The sequence below is a fragment of the Neophocaena asiaeorientalis genome, unplaced genomic scaffold, assembly GCF_003031525.2.
Source record: "Neophocaena asiaeorientalis asiaeorientalis breed wild unplaced genomic scaffold, Neophocaena_asiaeorientalis_V1.1 scaffold118, whole genome shotgun sequence".
NCBI classification, from domain to species: domain Eukaryota; kingdom Metazoa; phylum Chordata; class Mammalia; order Artiodactyla; family Phocoenidae; genus Neophocaena; species Neophocaena asiaeorientalis.
This window is the reverse complement of record NW_020175528.1, coordinates 3349301-3368757: the sequence shown is the minus strand read 5'-3', so window position 1 is coordinate 3368757 and position 19457 is coordinate 3349301. Positions and strand designations below refer to the sequence as shown.

General features: G+C 41.7%; 1 protein-coding gene across 2 annotated transcripts in view; it reads left to right on the top strand.

The window, feature by feature from the left end:
* The window catches only part of PCOLCE2 (procollagen C-endopeptidase enhancer 2), a 68287-nt gene that overhangs the window by 28271 nt on the left and 20559 nt on the right, over positions 1-19457 (top strand). For both annotated transcript variants that reach the window (XM_024769099.1, XM_024769098.1), the window contains exon 3: positions 14290-14545. In XM_024769099.1, the coding sequence (XP_024624867.1) occupies positions 14290-14545 (256 nt within the window). The remainder of the gene's footprint in view (positions 1-14289; positions 14546-19457) is intronic.

Below are 19457 nucleotides of genomic sequence, written 5' to 3'. Positions count from 1 at the left end.
CATGTCTTGACAGCATCTGTGTAGTTGAGGGTGTGAAACGTGGGACTGTGAATTAATTCAGCGTTTCCTGGGTCTAGTCTGTAATCATCTAAAATGCCCATACTCCTTGACTTAGCAAATCCGTTTCTAGGAATTCATCCTACAGAAATATTCCCTTATGCACAAGAAGCCTTATATTATTGTGATTATAATAGCATTATTTATAGTAATGAAAAATTAGAAACGTACTAAAAGCAGAAAAATATGTAATTGTTTCTGTAAATTATGGTACAGGCATACATTAGAATAAAGCCATTACAAAATGGTAACGTAGCTGTCTTTTAGTTCTTTTGAGTCCTCCATAGCAGGGGTCCCCAAACCCTGGGCCATGGACAGGTACCGGTCCGCAGCCTGTTAGGACCCCGGCTGCACAGCAGGAGGTGAGCTGTGGGCGAGCGAGTGAAGCTCCATCTGCCGCTCCCCATCGCTCGCGTCACCGCCTGAACCATCCCCCACTTCCTCCCCTCCCCGGTCCGTGGAAGAACTGTCTTCCATGAAACCGGTCCCTGGTGCCAAAAAGATTGGGGACCACTACTCCGTAGCATCTAGCATAATTCTTGGTATTTGATAAGTGCTTAATAGAATCTGGCTTTTCTTTTTTAAATGTACTCTTGTACATAATTTTATAATGTTATACCTAACATACTCTTACAAGTAACCTAAGACTATAGTGTCATATCATTCTTACTACTTCTTAATAAAAATCACCTTAGTGACCTCTGGTTAAGCATGGTAGATTAAACACATGTGCTTATATCTGCCCCCTCTCAAGATCCCACCAAAATTACAGTAAGGAAATTTAAAAATTTAAACCCACAAATACAAAGGGAACTGGAATGGTACTAACAGTACGTGAGAGATACCAACAAAATTTTGGAGGATAAGAAAGCAGATGGCCAACGGTAACTGAATTAACAAAGGAGAGAGAATGAAATCGTGACTTTCAGAGGGGAGGGGGCGCTGCCACCGAGGAGCAAGCTGATTTGTGCCACGGAAACCCTGCCACGGAATTGGAGGCACCAGGTTTCCTGGAAGGCAGTGGAGCAGGGGAGGTTATAAATTGGAGTTATGTTTGAAAGCCTTTTAAGAGCAGTTAACCTCTCAGGTTCCCTCCCCCACTCCCAGCAGCAGGGGGGCTGCCTCCCTTCCCTGTTGCCCTCCATCATGGCAGGGCTTCTTCTCTGGGAACCAGAGAGGTTCTGGACTTGGGAACTGCAGGTCCAGCAGAAGGGGCCAGGCTGTTGGGGAGGTCCTCCCAATCCCCTTTCCTTCTGCTTCTCTCATGAAAGCTGCAGCAAAGCCTTTACCCCTCGGACAAGACATTGAAGGATCTCAGCGAAAATGAACAGCCCCAAGGGAAGGACCTCCAGACACTGACTTTTGGGAGACCCCAGGAAAAAGCCAGTCTGTCCCCAGGCACGCTGTGGTGACTAGCCCTGCCACAGAGCTTCCCATCTGCCTCACCTCAGTCGAGGGTTCCTAGACATTTGAGGAAAGGCTCTTACCTGAAAGAGTGGAGCCCAAACAGACAGAAACCAAAAAACTCCAAGGAAACAGAGACAATGCAGAGAGCAGAAGAAAATTTCAAAATGAATATTGTTCTCCTCAGAGAGATCAAAAAGGATATTGTTCACGTAAAATAAAAGCAGGATGCTTAAAAAAAAGAAGTTAAACACTCTTGGAAATTAATAATTTGGTAGAAATGAAAAATTAGTTTCAATTAATTTTTAAATTGATAGAGGGCTGGAAGATAAACTTGAAGAAGACACTCAGAAAGCAAAATATTAGAGAGAAAAGGTAAGAAAATTAGAGGATCCAGGAAGCCCCATCTGACTAGGGAGAGTTCTAGAAAAATAGAACAGAGAATACGAAAGGGAGGGAATTATCAAAGAAATAATACTCAGCACAATGAATGAAAAAGATAAACACCAAGGCACATCTTTATTAAACTTAGACGAGAAAATCCTGCAAGCTTCTGGAGGGGGCGGAAATCATGTAGAAAGGGAAAGGAACATTAGTTTATTGGAAGCTAGAAGTCAGTGGAACACTGCCTTTAAAATTCTAATGAAAATTATTTTTAGGCTATAATGCTATACCCTGCCAAACTGTCAGACAAATGTGAGCACAGAATTAAGGCGTTATTTTTTTTGTTTGTTTGTTTTGGGGTGGTTTTTTTTTTTTTGGCCACACCATGCGGCTTGTGGAATTTTAGTTCCTTGACCACGGATCGAATCCAGGCCCTCGGCAGTGAGAGCGCTGAGCCCTAACCACTGGACCGCCAGGGAATTCCCAACAAGTTTTTAGAAATGCAAGATCTGAAACTCTTTATCTCTGTATACCCTTTGTAAGAAAACTACAAGAGGATGAGCTCCAGAAAAATGAAGGAATAAAGCAAGCAAGAAAGAAGACATAGGAGCCCCATGGGGATTTCCTGAGTTAATGGCTAAGCAAAATCCCAGCCTAACAGCTGTGCAGCAGGACTTGAGAGTAACCAGACCAGACCAGAGAGGTAGAGGGCAGGAGGGTGGAAGGCTCCAGAATCAATATTTCAAAGAGGAAAATGGAACCGATAAAACACCTGCGGCTGACGATTACTGAGAGGGGTTTGAGTGACAAGCACATGGAAAACAAAGGACGCTTAAAGAACAAGGCAATAAATTAGCCCTAAGAAAAACAAAAAATTGTGCAAGAAATGGAACAACTTAGTTCAACAGTGAATAATATTTATGTGGTCGGAGTACTGGAAATCCTAAATATTGATTTAACCAGAATCTTCATGGGGGAAGAGGGGAAATAGTAGTAAGTTAAGACATAGAGATTTAAAAGCATAAATCAAGAAATAAGCAATTATACCCCAATAAAGATGTTAAAAAAAAGAAAAAAGAAATAGAAGCACAAGCATTTTGTTAAGAAGCAAGGAGGTAAATGCCAGATAAAACAGTCGAAAGAGTTAAATTGGTTATCCCTGAGGAATCAGGGATGGGAAGAGGGGCAGGGCTGTTATTTTCCGTTAAAGCCTTGTAGTGCTATTTTAAGTTATAAACTATGATTTTTTTGGATAAAAGAATTAGGTTTAAAAACAATTTGAGTTCTTTCTTGTAACAACCTAATGCGGCCACACGAACCCTGTTTCTTACTCCTTCAAGAGAACATTGGATGCTCACATTCACATCCGTTCTGCTTGGAATGTGTTTATTACCTTCCTGTGACTTCTCTTATCCCAGAAGGGAAAGGCTTTCTCTTTCATTCCTAGTAGAATAGTAGAATTTTGTGTTCCAGGGCCATTACAGATTTTTCAGATGATACCACAGATTACAAAAGGATTTTCTTGAAAATATCATTTCAGATTTTTTTCTTAGGTCATCACATAGAAATCAGTGCTATCCTATAAAAGCTTTCAAAAATAATTACACCCATGTGTCATTAAGGAGAAAACACGGGTTCTGTATGACCCAAAGGCCCCTGGCTAGCAAAAGACAACCCTGGCTTCTATGTCTGTTACCCTTAAGCCTAGCTGTCAGACGACACAGACCAGTGGCTTAGGGTAGGGATGCTTTTTCTCTATGAATCTCCACCAATCATGTTTATCCCATTCTGGATTAACTCATGCTGACAGCTTCTGGGGAATTGAAAATATATCCTAAAATGACTTAAGTACTTTGTTCTATTTTTTGAAGGTGTGAAGAAATTGGCTAGATTTAATTCTATGACCTATCTGCAGTCTTTTATCATGAAACACAGCTAAGAAAAAGCAATGGCTATCCTTTCTTTAAAAAAGTTATAATCCATCATATGCAGATTGAGAGATTATAGCAAACCAGACTGCTTGGGATGGGTGGTGTTTTTACAATCTCCTTCTCTAACATGTCTTAATGGAGCCCTAACTTGATCCAGGGAGGCACTGCCAGGTTCTGTGTCACAGGGACCCTCGGAGTTTATGTTTTCTCCACCTGGATATGTGTCACTGTGCCAGCTGCTATTATTTATGGCATAGATGGCATATGGCATAGATGGCATATGGCATGATAAATGGCGTAGAAAGTCCCCAAACTGTTCGCAGATCTGAGACTAAAATGAAGATAGAAAACTCTTCCCCAACTCCATCCTCACCTTTCCTGCATTTTTTTTGATGCCTGGACTCCAGCTGCCTGTGGGTTCAGACTCAGATGAATCAGAATGGATCAGTCCTGCCCCTGAAAGGTTCACAGCCCACCTGGAGACAGAGCACACACCCCAGACCCTGTGGGCCCCTGTGGGCCCCATAGTTGCTGAGGGACCTACCGAAAGAGAGGGGAGAACGGTAGAACACTGGGCTCTGGGAGCGGAAAGAGGGAAGATAACACCCCCGAGTGTGGACATTGGTCAAGCAGTGGGAGGCTGGTGGGTTCCTAGAGAAGGTGCATTTGGCCCAGACTTTGAAATCGGGGTGGCAGTCGATAGACTGAGATGGGGAGAGAAGATTCCACGCAGGGGTTATGCATGTGATCTCATAGAGGTGGGAATGGAAAGGGGCTATTTTCGAGGATGGGGAGATTCGAGCCCAAGGTACAAAGGGCTGGGTAAAGATGAGACCAGAATGTCAGAGGGGTGGGCCTCACACAGCATTTCTGTAAGGAGTTTGGACTTCATTCTGCAGGTTACAGGAAGCTATTCTTTCATTCTTTTATCCATTCAGCAGCTCTTCATTTACTCAACCTATGGTTTTTACTGGGGCAGCTTCTAATTTTAGAGGAGGGACCCAGATGCCCTGCGGCCAGGATAGCCAGGCGTCCTCATTTGTCCTGGACAGTTCCGATGTGTACCTGTCATTCAGGGCATCTCATGTGATTTAACATTTGTCATGGATTTTTTATTATTTTAAAAGAAATATTACTCCTGAGAGTTGCTTTAAAATAATGCAAGATGGGTTTGGTAGAGCTTCCCTTTGTGCTTCCATCTTCTGCCGTGGTCTTGTCTAGAAGGGCATCGTACACTTATGCAGTAGGCAGAGTTCTCTCTTCAGCATGTGGTTAAATGTGAAAGACAACCAATGCAAACTTGTCTCTTTTTTCCCAACACAGCTAAGACCTTTCAAGGACAGCATTCAAGACACCCACTAATCACGTGAAATAGCTTGGGCTTTAGCCACTAGGTTCAGCCACTCCTTCCACTCTTGGGTGGTAGAGGGATGAGTGTTTGATGCTTCTGGTCCCAGAAGCCAGGTGGCACCAGTGCTGTGGTTGGTGCTGTGACCAGTGAGACACACAAAGCCACCAGGCTACCAGCTGGCTGGTTCAATGGGCAACATGGGAAGTATAGGTTCATTGTGCGTGAAATATACGCTGGGGAAAGGAGGCTGAGCTGTCCTGCTGTAAAACAGTCTGAGTGTTCTTGCTAGAGTGGTTTCGTTATTTATGGCTTGGTATAAATCGACAGCTCTTTATTTTATAAATCAATATTTTATTGTATGGTAGTGCTTTTTTATTTTATTGTTGGGTAATGCTTTTTTATTTTGCAGTAAACCCTTTCAAGAATAGCTAAAAAGACAGCTCATGTGTAGTGAAAAATTAAGTAGTGAATTTCCAGTTCTCAGGAAAAGTGATGACTAATGCATAACTTGCCCAGATTTGTCATCACTTACATCTGTGGTAGGGTCCTAGTGATACCATGAGCCACAGGAAAAGCAGAAGAGGCACATCTGTGAAAAGATGTGAGCAGTATGGAGGTTCCTTAAAAACCTAAAAATAGAGCTACCATATGATCCTGCAATCCCATTCCTGGGCATATATCTGTAGAAAACCATAATTTGAAAAGATGCATGCACCCCAGTGTTCACTGCAGCACTGTTGACAATAGCCAAGCCATGGAAGCAACCTAAATGTCTGTCCACAGAGGAATGGATAAAGAAGGTGTGGTACATATATACAATGGGATAATACTCAGCCATAAAAAAGGATGATATATAGCCATTTGCAGCAAGATGGATGGGCCTAGAGATTATCCTAAGTGAAGTAAGTTAGACAGAGAAAGGCAAATACCATATGATATCACTTATATGTAGAATCTTAAAAAAAAAAGAGATAAAATGAACTTATAAACAAAACAGAAATAGATCCACAGACACAGAAAACAAACTAATGGTTACCAAAGGGGAAGGGGGAGAGGGATAAATTAGGAGTTTGGGATTAACATACACACACTACTATATATAAAATAGGTAAACGACAAGAACCTACTGTATAGCACAGGGAACTATAGTCAATATTTTGTAATAACTTATAATGGAAAAGAAACTGAAAAAGAATGGATATATGTATAACTGAATCACTTTGCTGTACACCTGAAACTAACACAACATTGTAAATCAGTTATACTTCAATAAAAAGTAAAAATAAATAAAATTACTTCAGTTTTTTAAAAAAGGAATACTCTACATTTTTAAAAATTTCTATATATGTTACATATATATATATATATTTTAACATCTTTATTGGAGTATAATTGCTTTACAATGGTGTGTTAGTTTCCGCTTTGTAACAAAGTGAATCAGCTATACAGAATGCCCTACATTTAAACCTGACTTTTCCTCCTCCCCCAGGCAAAATCTAAAGGAGTAGGTTTTTGCCCAATTGCCTGTCTCCCCATCCTGGCTGGACTTTCCTCAGAGTTCCTGTTGCCCTGGGTGCTGCTTTGTTGTGCCTTCACGTTTTTCCTATCTGCATTTTCCTGTGGCAGACTTGAGTGGCCCTGCGGGAGCCACCTTCTCCTCTCTGGTTTTTCCATCTTCACTCTCAGGCTTAAGATGCATGACCAGCTTCTTGTTCATTCCACAGCCAGGTCTTCCATCAGAAGACCCACTTCTTTTCCCATCTCGAGCAGTACCCATGGCTGCTGACTGTCTTCTCTCCTTCACTGCCCAGCCACAGATAAAGGCGTCAGGGGTCACGACGGTGGTGCCAGAAGAGCCAGTTAGACTTTGCAGGAGCCACTGAATTTACAGCACGTACCTCGGTGATGCCTCTGAATTCACTCTTTTCTGACTGCTTCAAATCGTCTGTCACCTCCCCCCGTCCCATTCACACAGCCTGAGACCGTGTCCGCTTCTTGGTGGCCATATTACAATGCTGATTCATATGGAACTTATAGGCACCAAAAAACAACAAAGATATCTCCACAGTTGCCTGTCACCGAGCTGCTGGGTCAGGACAACTGGCACGTGTCACTATCCATGTGTCAATCAGGATAATTAACCCAAAGTGTAAAGCTGTACCAAACAGCCCCCCAAATCTCAATGGCCTGACACAACAAACGGTTATTTCTTTTATAAATTTATTCATTTTATTTATTTTTGGCTGCGTTGGATCTTCGTTGCTGCACACGGGCTTTCTCTAGTTGCGGCGAGCGGGGGCTACTCTTCATTGCGGTGCGTGGGCTTCTCATTGCGGTGGCTTCTCTTGTTGCAGAGCACGGGCTCTAGGTGCGTGGGCTTCAGTAGTTGTAGTTCTTGAGCTCTAGAGTCCAGGCTCAGTAGTTACAGCACACAGGCTTAGTTGCTCTGCGGCATGTGGGATGTTCCCGGACCAGGGCTCGAACCCGTGTCCCCTGCATTTGCTGGCAGATTCTTAACCACTGTGTCACCAGGGAAGCCCCAAACGGTTCTTTCTTTTTTTTTTTTCTTTATTTTATTCAGGTGTAGTTGATTTACAATGTTGTGTTAATTTCTGCTGTACAGCAAAGTGATTCAGTTATACATATATATACGTTCTCTTTCGTATTCTTTTCCATTATGGTTTATCACAGGCTATTGAATATAGTTCCCTGTGCTATACAGGAGGACCTTATTGTTCATCCATCCTGTATGTACTAGTTTGCATCTGCTAACCCCAAACTCTCAATCCATCGTTCCCCCACCCCACCTCCCCCTTGGCAGCCACAAGTCTGTTCTCTATGTTTGTGACTCTGAACGAAGGGTAATTTCTTGCTCATGTCACCGTCCAGTGCAGTTGGATGGCTGTCCCGGGCAACTCTCCTTTGAGCATTAGCTCCTGTGTGGCTCTGCCATCTCCTAGAACCTTCCTGTTTCCTCCCTTGAGTCCCCTCCTTAGAGCAAAAAGAGAACTCTGAAAGGATTGTGCAGAGGACTTTTATGGCTCGGCCTGGACGTGGGTACCTCACTTCACCTGCATCCCACTGACCAGGACCCAGGCACCTGGCCCCAACCTAAGTGCAGTGCAGGCTGGAGCATGTCAGCTTCCTGTGTGCCTGGGGAAAGGAACCGAGATCAGTGAGCATCTCCTCAGCTTCTGCCACCGTCGGGCCATGGGAAACACAGTCGGGTAGAAGTCAGGACACCTGGGCTCTGCCGCTGACTTGCTGGGTGGCTGTAAGTCATCATACCCACTCTGAGCTCTTTCTTCCTTTTCAGAAGGGTGCCACTACTGCTTGCCTCATACCTGTTAGTTTACGTTGTTCTATAAACTTATGTGCTAGTAATAGGAGTTGTGGTCTGCACTGTTTTTTTAAAATTAAGATTATAAGGATTCCAGTCATTTGTTCAATAACTACGTTTTGAACTCCTGTAATAGCTAAGTATTGAACTAGCTGTGGGCAACCTCTGGTCTCTGGATGGTACATTCTGGTGAAGAGACAGATGATACATAATCTGTAAAGAAATAACACGGTTATATGGTCAACATGATCTAAAGCAACTGAAGGGCTCGGGAGAGACCCCTCTGGAAAGGTGACACTTGAGCTGACAGTTAAATAATGAGGTAGGTAGAGGCAGACCTGGGAATATCAGGGAGGAGAGTGTGCTGCGCAGAGGGGCCAGACTGTGCAAAGGCCCTGAGGTGGAGAACCAGCTTGGAGGGTTCCTTGAACAGCCAGATTGCTGCATGACAAGGAAAGATGAGGTCGGAGAGATAGTCAGGGGCCATATCATACAGGACCGTAAACCTCTCATTGCTTCAGTTTCCTTACCTGTAAATTGTAAAACTGGGCTAATATCAACTTCATACGGTTGCTGTAATTAAGTGGAATAATATATGTCAAGGGCTTAGAAAAATACCGGCACCTTTTATACACTTAAGTGTGTGATTACAGGTACAGTGAGGATTTTATTCCTGCCATGCTGGGAAAGCTTTGGACAGTTTTCAGCAGAGGAGTGTAACCTCATCTCCACTGGTTCTCATGGGCTGGGCTTGAGGTAGTTGGGGGTTTCCACCCTCCTTCCAGACGTAAGGGTGTAACAGGTTTTTTTTTGGTAAAAACCCTAACCAAAAACATATATATATATATATTTCAAAACATCACGTTATTTCCATGAATCAAAATGTATGTCTTATTTTCCAAATGTTTATAAGATTCCATCTTTAAAAAGAGGAGTATTTAAATAGACACAGATGATGGGAATTCCCTGGTGGTCCAGTGCCTCACTTCCATTGCAGGGGGCCACAGGTTCAATCCCTAGTCGGGGAACCAAGATCCAAGCAACGTGGCACTGCCAAGAAAAATAAAATAAATAAATAGAAGAGACACATGAATAAGATCTTGAAGCTTCTGATTTATCCCCCTCTTGAAGCCTAGCCAAATATTTGTGCGTACTTTGTACATACATTTCTCTGGATTACATTTGGAGATGTAAGTGAGTTGACACAGAGCTGCCGTGCCTCTTGAACTTGCTGTAAATAAAATGTGGCCTGCATTTTAGAACATGCTTTCTGAAAGGTCTGTTTGTGGAAGAAGAAAATCTAAGAACATTAAAACGAGGGCTTTTAAAAAAAATCAGACAGGCTGCAGAAACAGATCTTTTTGCTCAAATTAGTAAACGATGCGTTGGGGGAAGAAAAGATACAGACACAAAGGAGCGTTCCCACTTCTACCGAAATCTATTCCTCCACACAAAAGCAGCTGGCTTCTATTCGCATTTTTTTTTTTTGCAACTGATAGAAATAGATTTACTTTAATAATTTCAAGTTGAATATACACATCGATAGCCAATAACACAATTTTAAGTCCTCTGTCATCCACTCGGTTATTTATTTATTTTTACATTAATTTAATTAATTAATTTATTTATTTTTGGCTACGGTGGGTCTTCACTGCTGCATGCAGGCTTTCTCCAGCTGTGGCAAGCGGGGGCTACTTTTTAGTTGCGGTGCACGGGCTCCTCATTGCTGTGGCTTCTCTTTCTTGCATTTTGCTCATAGTATCCTGAAAATGCAAATGACCAGCTCAGAATGCAATTCCCCATTCATTCTCTGGCAGCAACCCTGGCATTGGCATCCAGCGACTTGGCATACTTGCCTGTGACCATAAGGACACCCCACGGGCTGTGGGGTGAGCTGAGGTCACTGTTGCAGTGCTGGGCTTTGGCCCACACAGGACTCGGCTACTGATAGGGAAAATCACAAGCCCAGAATTATTTTTCTACAGGCAGATGAATCCCTTGGTCAATAGAATCTCAACAACTTGGTAGCCCTGTCTAATTTGCTACCCCAAAAAAGTACCTTACTTGAGTTTCTGCATTGTTAGCATTTACGGGAGATTTGAGATATAAAGTTTCCCCAAAGATATGTCTTCTATTTTTGGTAAAGAATGACGTAGAAAGGAGAGGGGCCTTCTGGAGTTTTGCTGCTTGGTGGGATATGAAATTAAAACCCAAGAGGCAGAGCCACCCAAAAGGTGCCTCGTCCAGGATTTGTGCAAAGAAACCGGTGTCCATTTAGCTCTTGATGGATTCATTCATTTAATAAATCTTTATTATGCACCTCTACTTGGGGCCATGTGCTGTCCAGAAGATGGGGATGCAACAGTGAACAAGGCAGGCGGGGGGGATCCTTACCTTCTAGAGCTCCATCTTTCAGGGAAAACGGACACAAAAACATAACTATGTATTTTGCATGGATACATATACATGTATATAAAAGTATTTTGCGTGGCACAGAAGAAAACTCACTCAATTTGTGACAGTGGTTGCTTCTGACAAAGGAGGGAGAATGAGGCTATGAACGAGGACCAAGGAAAACTCATTTTATCTGAAATTATGTATTTACTTTCTAAAGGAGACTTTAAAGAATGTGTTGACAGAATGTTAACAATAATCAATTCTGGCTGGTTGGTACCCAGGTGTGTGTTACATTACTCTCTGTTTCTTTCTATATTTTTTTACATCCCTAACAAAGAAAAATCAAGGGTACAGACCATAGATTCTTCAAGTGGAAGGTCATCTTCAGAGAATATGCTTTCCAAAGTCCTTTAGAATCATAATCCAGGAACTCTTAGCAAAGTTCACCTCACAGAGCATCAGACAGTCTTGGTTCCTTATATAAATATGAAGAACAGCTGTTGTGTTACAGCGAAAGGGTTTGATGCAATGTGCATCTCACTTGCAGAAGAATTTCTCTTTGGCCTTCAGTGTGAGATGGCATTCGTCTGTGGTTCCAATAGACCCACAATGGGTACAGATCTCCCCTGAAACCTTCCTTCCAAAGAGTTTTTGTCCGGGTTGTTGGGTTTTGTGTTGAAAGTTATACAATGTAACCCATTTTCTGCTGCTGATATATTTGTGTCTCATTCTCAGAGAAATTTCAACTTTTCATTGCATCGAGACCAAATAAAGAATGTTGGAGAAGGAAAGATTTATCCCATTGGGAATGAGTTTCCAAGGCTTGGATTCCATTTCAACAGCCTGACCACAGTCACCCAGTTTTCTCAGTGTCACAGACCTATGATGAATGAAATGAAACAAGGCTATGATGCCCCATGTCCCTCCTTGTTGCTGTCGTCCAAAGACTCTAGGACAGTCTCCCTCCTGTCTTGTAAATTTTAGCCCCTGGCTCACGGTCACTGTCTTCAGCACCTTCCTTGTCATCATTCGCAGTAATTTCAATATCTACGCGGATGATCCCCTTGGGTCCTTAGCTTCCTCTCCTCCATCGCTCCTCAGCCACCCACTTCCACTGTCATTGTCCTTGCCTCTACCATGATCTAGGTTGTTACTGCCCTCACCCTACTGAGTCCTGATTTCTATGCTTACAACCCAACTTGGATTCCACGGTCCACCGTTATGGTCATTCTCCTGCCTACGTCCTCTCCCCCACCATAGTCCTCACTTGGCAAACACCCCTCCACCTCCCAACCTCCCCACCCAGCACTGCTTAAATCCAGCTCCAGCCGCTCTGCACCTCCACCCAGGGAGCTGAACATGGCTGGGGAGAAAAAGAACGCAACCATGCAGAGAGGACTCACTTTTTCTTTCCTTTTTAATGAAGTATAGTTGATGTACAAGATTATATAAGTTACAGGAGTACAACATAGTGATTCACAATTTTTAAAGGTTACACTCCATTTACAGTTATTATAAATTATTAGCTACATTCTCTGTGTTGTACACTCTATCCTGTGGCTTGTTTATTTTGCACATAACAGTTTGTACCTCTTACTCCCCTACCCCTATCTTGCCCTTCCTCCCTGCCCTCTCCCCACTGTGCTTTACTCTCTATATCTGTGAGCCTGTTTCATTTTGTTCACTACTTTGTTGTACTTTTTAGATTCCATATATAAGTGATATCATACAGTATCTGTCTTTCTCTGTCTGACTTACTTCACTTAGCCTATTACCCTCCAAGTCCATCCATGTTGTTGCAAATAGCAACATTTCATTCCTTTTTTATGGCTGAGTAGTATTCCATTGTATTTATATATAACACATCTTCTTTATCCATTCATCTGTTGATGGACACTTAGGTTGCTTCCATATCTTGGCAATTGTAGATAATGCTGTTAAGAGCATTGGAGTGCATGTATCTTTGAATTAGTGTTTATTCTTCCCGGACCGGGGCACGAACCCGCGTCCCCTGCATTGGCAGGCGGACTCTCAACCACTGCGCCACCAGGGAAGCCCGTGGCATCACATTTTGATCATTTTCTGATCATGGGATAAATAGAGATTATATGCAACAAAGCAGAACAAAAAAACAAGGCATTCTACAACAGCTATCTCCGTGAGCATGCTTAAAAATTTAACTGCATTTTTTGCTATCAGCTTCTTAGACTGTGGCTTTAGAGCTTCTGATATTCACACTTAAGCTTCCAGCAATTAGAATGCAACCATGTCAAAGCCAAAATATCCCTCTTCTTGTGACTACTCTGTTATAGCTTCTACATTGGGTGTGTATGTGGCAAAAAAGGCAAATAACACTGAAACACTTCTTATTATAGGAAAAAAAATTCATGGCATTTACCAGCATGGGGAAGCCATATTTATAAGAAAGCATCTGTTGATCTTTGAGTCTGAGATAGTCTAAGATGAAGCAGTCAGTGTTGCTTGTGTTTTTTTCTTTAATCGCTGACCTTTGTCATCTGTAAGCTTTTATGGAATGAAATTCTTATTCTATTGAGTATGAAACAAAGCTGATCAAGACTTTAAACAGCTTGGATGAAGAAATTAAAATAGTGTGAACTGGGAAAGAAATGGGGCTTTTGTAAGAATCCTGCCAAATGCTTTTGTAGCCATTTTCTCTACCTATTCAGGGAACAAGGAGGGAGGAGGAGATTATGGTGAGGAAAGTCTTATGAGAAAGTGAAAACACATCTTTTTCATCAGTGTATATTGTGTTTCAAGGCTGCCTGTTATACAAAGTTTTCACCTGGAAAACAAATAAAAACTCAGCGACTTTGAAAAGAGATGATTCACCAGTTACTCAATTAACATAATCATTGTAGATATTTGATCTGGATTCTTCAGGATCCAAAGTGGATTATCTGTAAATTAACTGCACAATTGCCAAATCACCCCTTCAGTTTGAACTTCATAGAAACATTCTGTATATTGAGATCGTCCTATTGCATTATTTGTGAAAAATGACATTTCAAATGTTGCTTTGCCAAGCACTATCTCTGAGTGCCATGGTGCTTTGAAATACGCAGATGTGTGCTAAGGTCCAATCAGGACTGGTATTCTTTGTCAGCAATGACTTATCAATTAATAAGACTGATGCAGTATTTTGCAGCTTTGTTGAGACAGACTCCCTAGGAATAAGCTCCTGTACCCCAGAGAATTGTGGAATTTGTCAAAAGAGAACAAATGCTTATCTTTCACTAGGAATGCATTATGGTAGAAAATCTTTTCTGGCCTAGTTCAGAGTTGAGGGAAGAAAAACCATCATTTTGGGTATTAAACTTTTATCTGCTTATTTTAGTAATTGGCTAGACGTGAAGATTTCAGATGTTTTCATGACACCGTTTTCCACTTGGCCCTTTTCTTGGCAGGTCCCCGAGGGAAAAGTAGTAGTTCTTAATTTCCGATTCATAGACCTGGAGAGTGACAACCTGTGTCGCTATGACTTTGTGGATGTGTACAACGGCCACCCCAATGGCCAGCGCATTGGGCGCTTCTGCGGCACGTTCCGGCCCGGAGCTCTTGTGTCCAGTGGCAACAAGATGATGGTACAGATGATTTCCGATGCCAACACAGCTGGGAATGGCTTCATGGCCATGTTCTCTGCCGCTGAACCAAATGAAAGAGGTATCGTTTCCATATAACAGCAATAATAAGGGCTCACCGTTGTTGAATGCCTCCTGTGTGTCAGGCACTGTTCTAGGCAATTTATATGGATTTACTCATTTAATCTAAAGTTTAAGAGCAATTCTTCTCAAACAGAGAGCTAATAAATACCACCAAACCATCAAGAGACCATTAAAAAGTCAGTCTTGGGTCTTCCTTGGTGGTCTGCTGGTTAAGCCTTCGCCTTCCAATGCAGGCGGTGCAGGTTCGATCCCTGGTTGGGGAGCTAAGATCCCACATGCATTGCGGCCAAAAAACCAAAACATAAAACAGATGCAGCGTAGTAACAAATTTAATAAAGACTTTAGAAATGGTCCACATCAAAAAAACAATCTTAAAAAAAAATCAGTTTTGCCAAGGGGGAGGGAGGGTCGGGGAGGGATGGACTGGGAGTTTGGGGTTAGTAGTTGCAAACTATTACATATAGAATGGATAAACAACAAGGTCCTACTGTATAGCACAGGGAACTATATTCAATGTTCTGAGATAAACCATAAAAAAAAATCAGTCTTTTTTAAAGCCATATATATTCTTATAAAAATTCAAATGTAGAAATTCATGGAGTAAAAATGTGAAGCCTGCATACAGATATACACATACAGCTATAGAAACATTTCACCCCATTGTAGTCCCCTCTTAGAAATAGCTGTGGCTGGTAGTTCCCATACCGTCTATATGCACTTACTTATATGTATGTACTTTTGCAATAGTTTTTAAAATATATAAGTAGTATCATACATTCATATTGTTTCACAACTTTTTCTTTACACTTCATACTACGAGTTGGGATCGTTCCGTGTCAGTATATGTGCGCTCCCAAGGGTAGAAACCTCTACCCTTGGAAGACAACCACAGTGGTCAACATCTGTTAAACTTGCAGCCTTCCGCCTGCAGGCACTCCTAATCTTTTCTTGCTTTGGGCTATAGTGCAACATCGCTGGTTTGAGAGAGCAGCCAGAACCTTTGGGAGGAAATCCCAAAGAAGAATTGAGGCACAAAAAATTTAGGTATAATCCAGCTAAATCTTTGGCTAATGGCTAAACTCTACATATATAAGGGAGAACTCAATTGGCCTGGTACAAAAGCATCATCTGGAGGTTGAAAAAAACAGAGATTACAACTGCTGCCCGCTACCAGGGCAACAGACTTTGAGCTTGGGTCTAGCCAAGTTGATTGCCTTCTAGAACAAAAGTCACTTTTTATAGGAACACAACAGAATCTAGAGACTTTATAATGTATCGTTCATAATGTCCAGTATCCAATCATGTGATGAAACCAGGAAAGTGTGTCCATATTCAAGAAAAAAAGCAGTCCATAAAAACTGACCCCAAAATAACCCAGAAGTTACAGTTAGCAGAGAAGCACTTTAAAGCAGCTATTATAAATGTTTAAGGATTTAAAGGGAAACATATGTGTAAAAAATAAACAGATTGAGAATCTCAGAAAAGAAACTATATAAAAAAAGAAAATGGTAATACTAGAGCTGAAAGATACAGAACATGTAATTTTTTTTTTTTTTTGTGGTACGCGGGCCTCTCACTGTTGTGGCCTCTCCCGTTGCGGAGCACAGGCTCCGGACGCGCAGGCTCAGCGGCCGTGGCTCACAGGCCCAGCCGCTCCACGGCATGTGGGATCTTCCCGGACTGGGGTACGAACCCGTGTCCCCTGCATTGGCAGGCGGACTCTCAACCACTGCGCCACCAGGGAAGCCCCGAACACGTAATTTTTTAATTTACCTGATGGGCTTACAAGCAGACTGGAGGTAGAAGAAGAAAAAGGCAGTGGATTTGAATAGAAATGATCCAAGCTGAAGAACCGGGAGGAAAAAGATGAAAGAAAGAGAGCCTCGGAGACCAGTGAGACAATGTCAAGCGGTCTAACACATGTGTAATTTGTGTCCCAAAAGAAAAAGAGAGTGATAATAATGCAGAAAAAATATCTCAAGAAATGATGGCTTGAGGCCACCCAAATTTCGTGAAGAACATCAATTTATAGAGCCAAGAAGATCAGCAAATCCCAAATAAGATAAATAAAAATGAAGCCACACCTAGGCACATCATAATTAAATTACAGAAGTCGAAAGATAAAGAGAAAATCTTAAAATCAATTAGATAAAACCCAAATTACATACAGAAGAACAATGGTGTGAAGGATGGCTTTCTTTTAATCAGAAACAATGGAGGCCAGAAGGCAGTGGAACAGCATGTTTAAAGTGTTGGAATAAAAGTATCAACCCAGCATTCTACAGCTAGTCTTCAAAAATGAAAGTAAGTCAGAAAGAGGAAAACAAATACCGTATGCTAACACATATATATGGAATCTAAAAAAAAAAAAAAAAGGTTCTGAAGAACCTAGGGGCAGGACAGGAATAAAGACGCAGATGTAGAGAATGGACTTGAGGACACGGGGAGGGGAAAGGGTGAGCTGGGACGAAGTGAGAGAGTGGCATGGACATGTATACACTACCAAATGTAAAACAGGTGGCTAGTGGGAAGCAGCTGCATAGCACAGGCAGATCAGCTCGGTGCTCTGTGACCACCTAGAGGGGTGGGATAGGAAGGGAGGGAGGGAGGGAGACGCAAGAGGGAGGAGATATGAGGATGTATGTATATGTATAGCTGATTCACTTTGTTATACAGCAGAAACTAATGCACCATTATAATTATACTCCAATAAAGATGTTTAAAAAATAGAATAATAGTAATGGTAAAAAAAATGAAATAAAGACATTTTCAGATAAGCACCTGCATCACAAGAAGTATTTAAGGAAGTTTCTCAAGTTGAAGGGAAGTGGCCCCACAGGGTAACTCAAAGGTAATGGAAGGATTGAAGGCCACTGGAAATGGTAAATATAGAAGGCTATATTTTATTTTCTTCTCTAATTTCTTTACATGTGTCTGTTCAAAACAAAGCAAACAAAAAACTTTACCCCTCTATTGTGGCAAGCGTAATGTATGACATAATATATATGACAACAATTGAACAAAGGATGGAGGAGCAAATGGAAATATACAGTACGTGAAGAAATACACTGTTAACTCTAAATACGCCGTCCTTGGAGAAACCATTAAAAATGCACATATTTTAGCTAAAAGCCAAAAGATTAAAATAGAATACCAGAATTATTGAACAGCCCAAAGAAGGCAGGAAAGGAAGAGCAGATGGAACAAGAGAAAGGTGTGACAAAGAGAACAAAATAGTAATTGGCACACTGTCCAAACATGTCAATAAATACATTAAAGGTAGAGGATTAAATACTCTAATTAGAAGACAGTAATTATTAGAATGGGTTCAAAAGCACAGCCCAACCGTAATTGTCTAAAAGAAAGCACTAGAAATACAAAGACAAAATAGGTTCAACATAAAAGGATGGAAAAATACATACCATGCAAACTGCATTAAAATCAAAACTAATGCTTATAAAAGGCAATGTTACAAAGATGAATAGGCAACCTACAGAATAGGAGCAAATATTTGCAAAACTACCTCATAAAGGATTTGTATTCAAAATATATAAAGAACTCAACAGTACAAAGATAAAGATCCCCATGAATATAAAAATGGGCAAATACTTGAACAGATACTATCCAGAAGATATATGAATGACTCATAAGTACATGAAAAACTGTTCAGTGTCATTAGTTAACATGGAAATGCAAATTAAAACCACAATGAGATACCACTGTGGTTTTACATACCAACCGGGTTGGCTAAAACAACTGACCGCACTAAATGGTGGCAAGGATGTGATGCAACCAAAGTGCTTATCCCTTGAGAGGTAAAAAATGCTACAACCGCTTGGGGAAAAAATTTTGGTAGTTTCTTATGAAGTTAAACATCTACATCTACTCTTGGCCCAGCAATTGCATTCCTGGATATTTATGCAAGAGAAATGAAAATACATGTCCCCAAAGAGATGTATACAAAAATGTTCATAGCAGCGTTATTCGCAGAAGCCCAGACTGGAAGCAAGCCAAATGAATATCAGCAGGAGAATACGTGAACAAACTCTGGTTTCCACACCCCAGAATACTACTTAGCAACGTCAGGGAACAAACTACTAATACACACAGCAACATGAATGCATCTCGGAAATTGTACGAAGCAAGAGAAGTCAGACACAGAAGAGGACACACCGTATAATTCATGTATGTGAAGCTCTAGAATAAAATTCATCTAAGGTGAAATTTTTTAGAAAAATGGCAAGAAGAGCCAGCAGACTGACTGACAAGGGATACAGGAATTTTGTGGGAAATGATTCTATTATAATCATAGGAGTGTGGCTCCCACGGGCAGATCCATTTTTCAAATTTTTACAGCTAAGACTTGTGCATTTCAGAGTATTGAATTTACCTCCCCCAAACCTGTAAAATGATAATAATAATAATAATGCAGGTGGTGAGCATTGGGTAGTGACATTGATAGAATAGTAAAATGATGATAATCGTTGAAATTGGATGATGCATACATAGAGATTCATTACATTGTTCTGTTTACTTTGTATATGCTTGAAATTTTCCATGAATTAAAAGTTACAGATGGACTTCCCTGGTGGTGCAGTGGTTAAGAATCCGCCTGCCAATGCAGGGGACACGGGTTCGAGCCCTGGTCCGGGAAGATCCCACATGCTGCGGAGCAACTAAGCCCGTGCGCCACAACTACTGAGCCTAGGCTCTAGAGCCCGTGCGCCACAACTACTGAGCCCACTTGCCACAACTACCAAAGCCCTCATGCCTAGAGCCCGTGCTCTGCAACAAGAGTAGCGCAATGAGAAGCCTGCGCACCGCAACGAAGAGTAGCCCCCGTTCGCCACAACTAGAGAAAGCCCCTGTGCACCAACGGGGACCCAACACAGCCAAAAATAAATAAATAA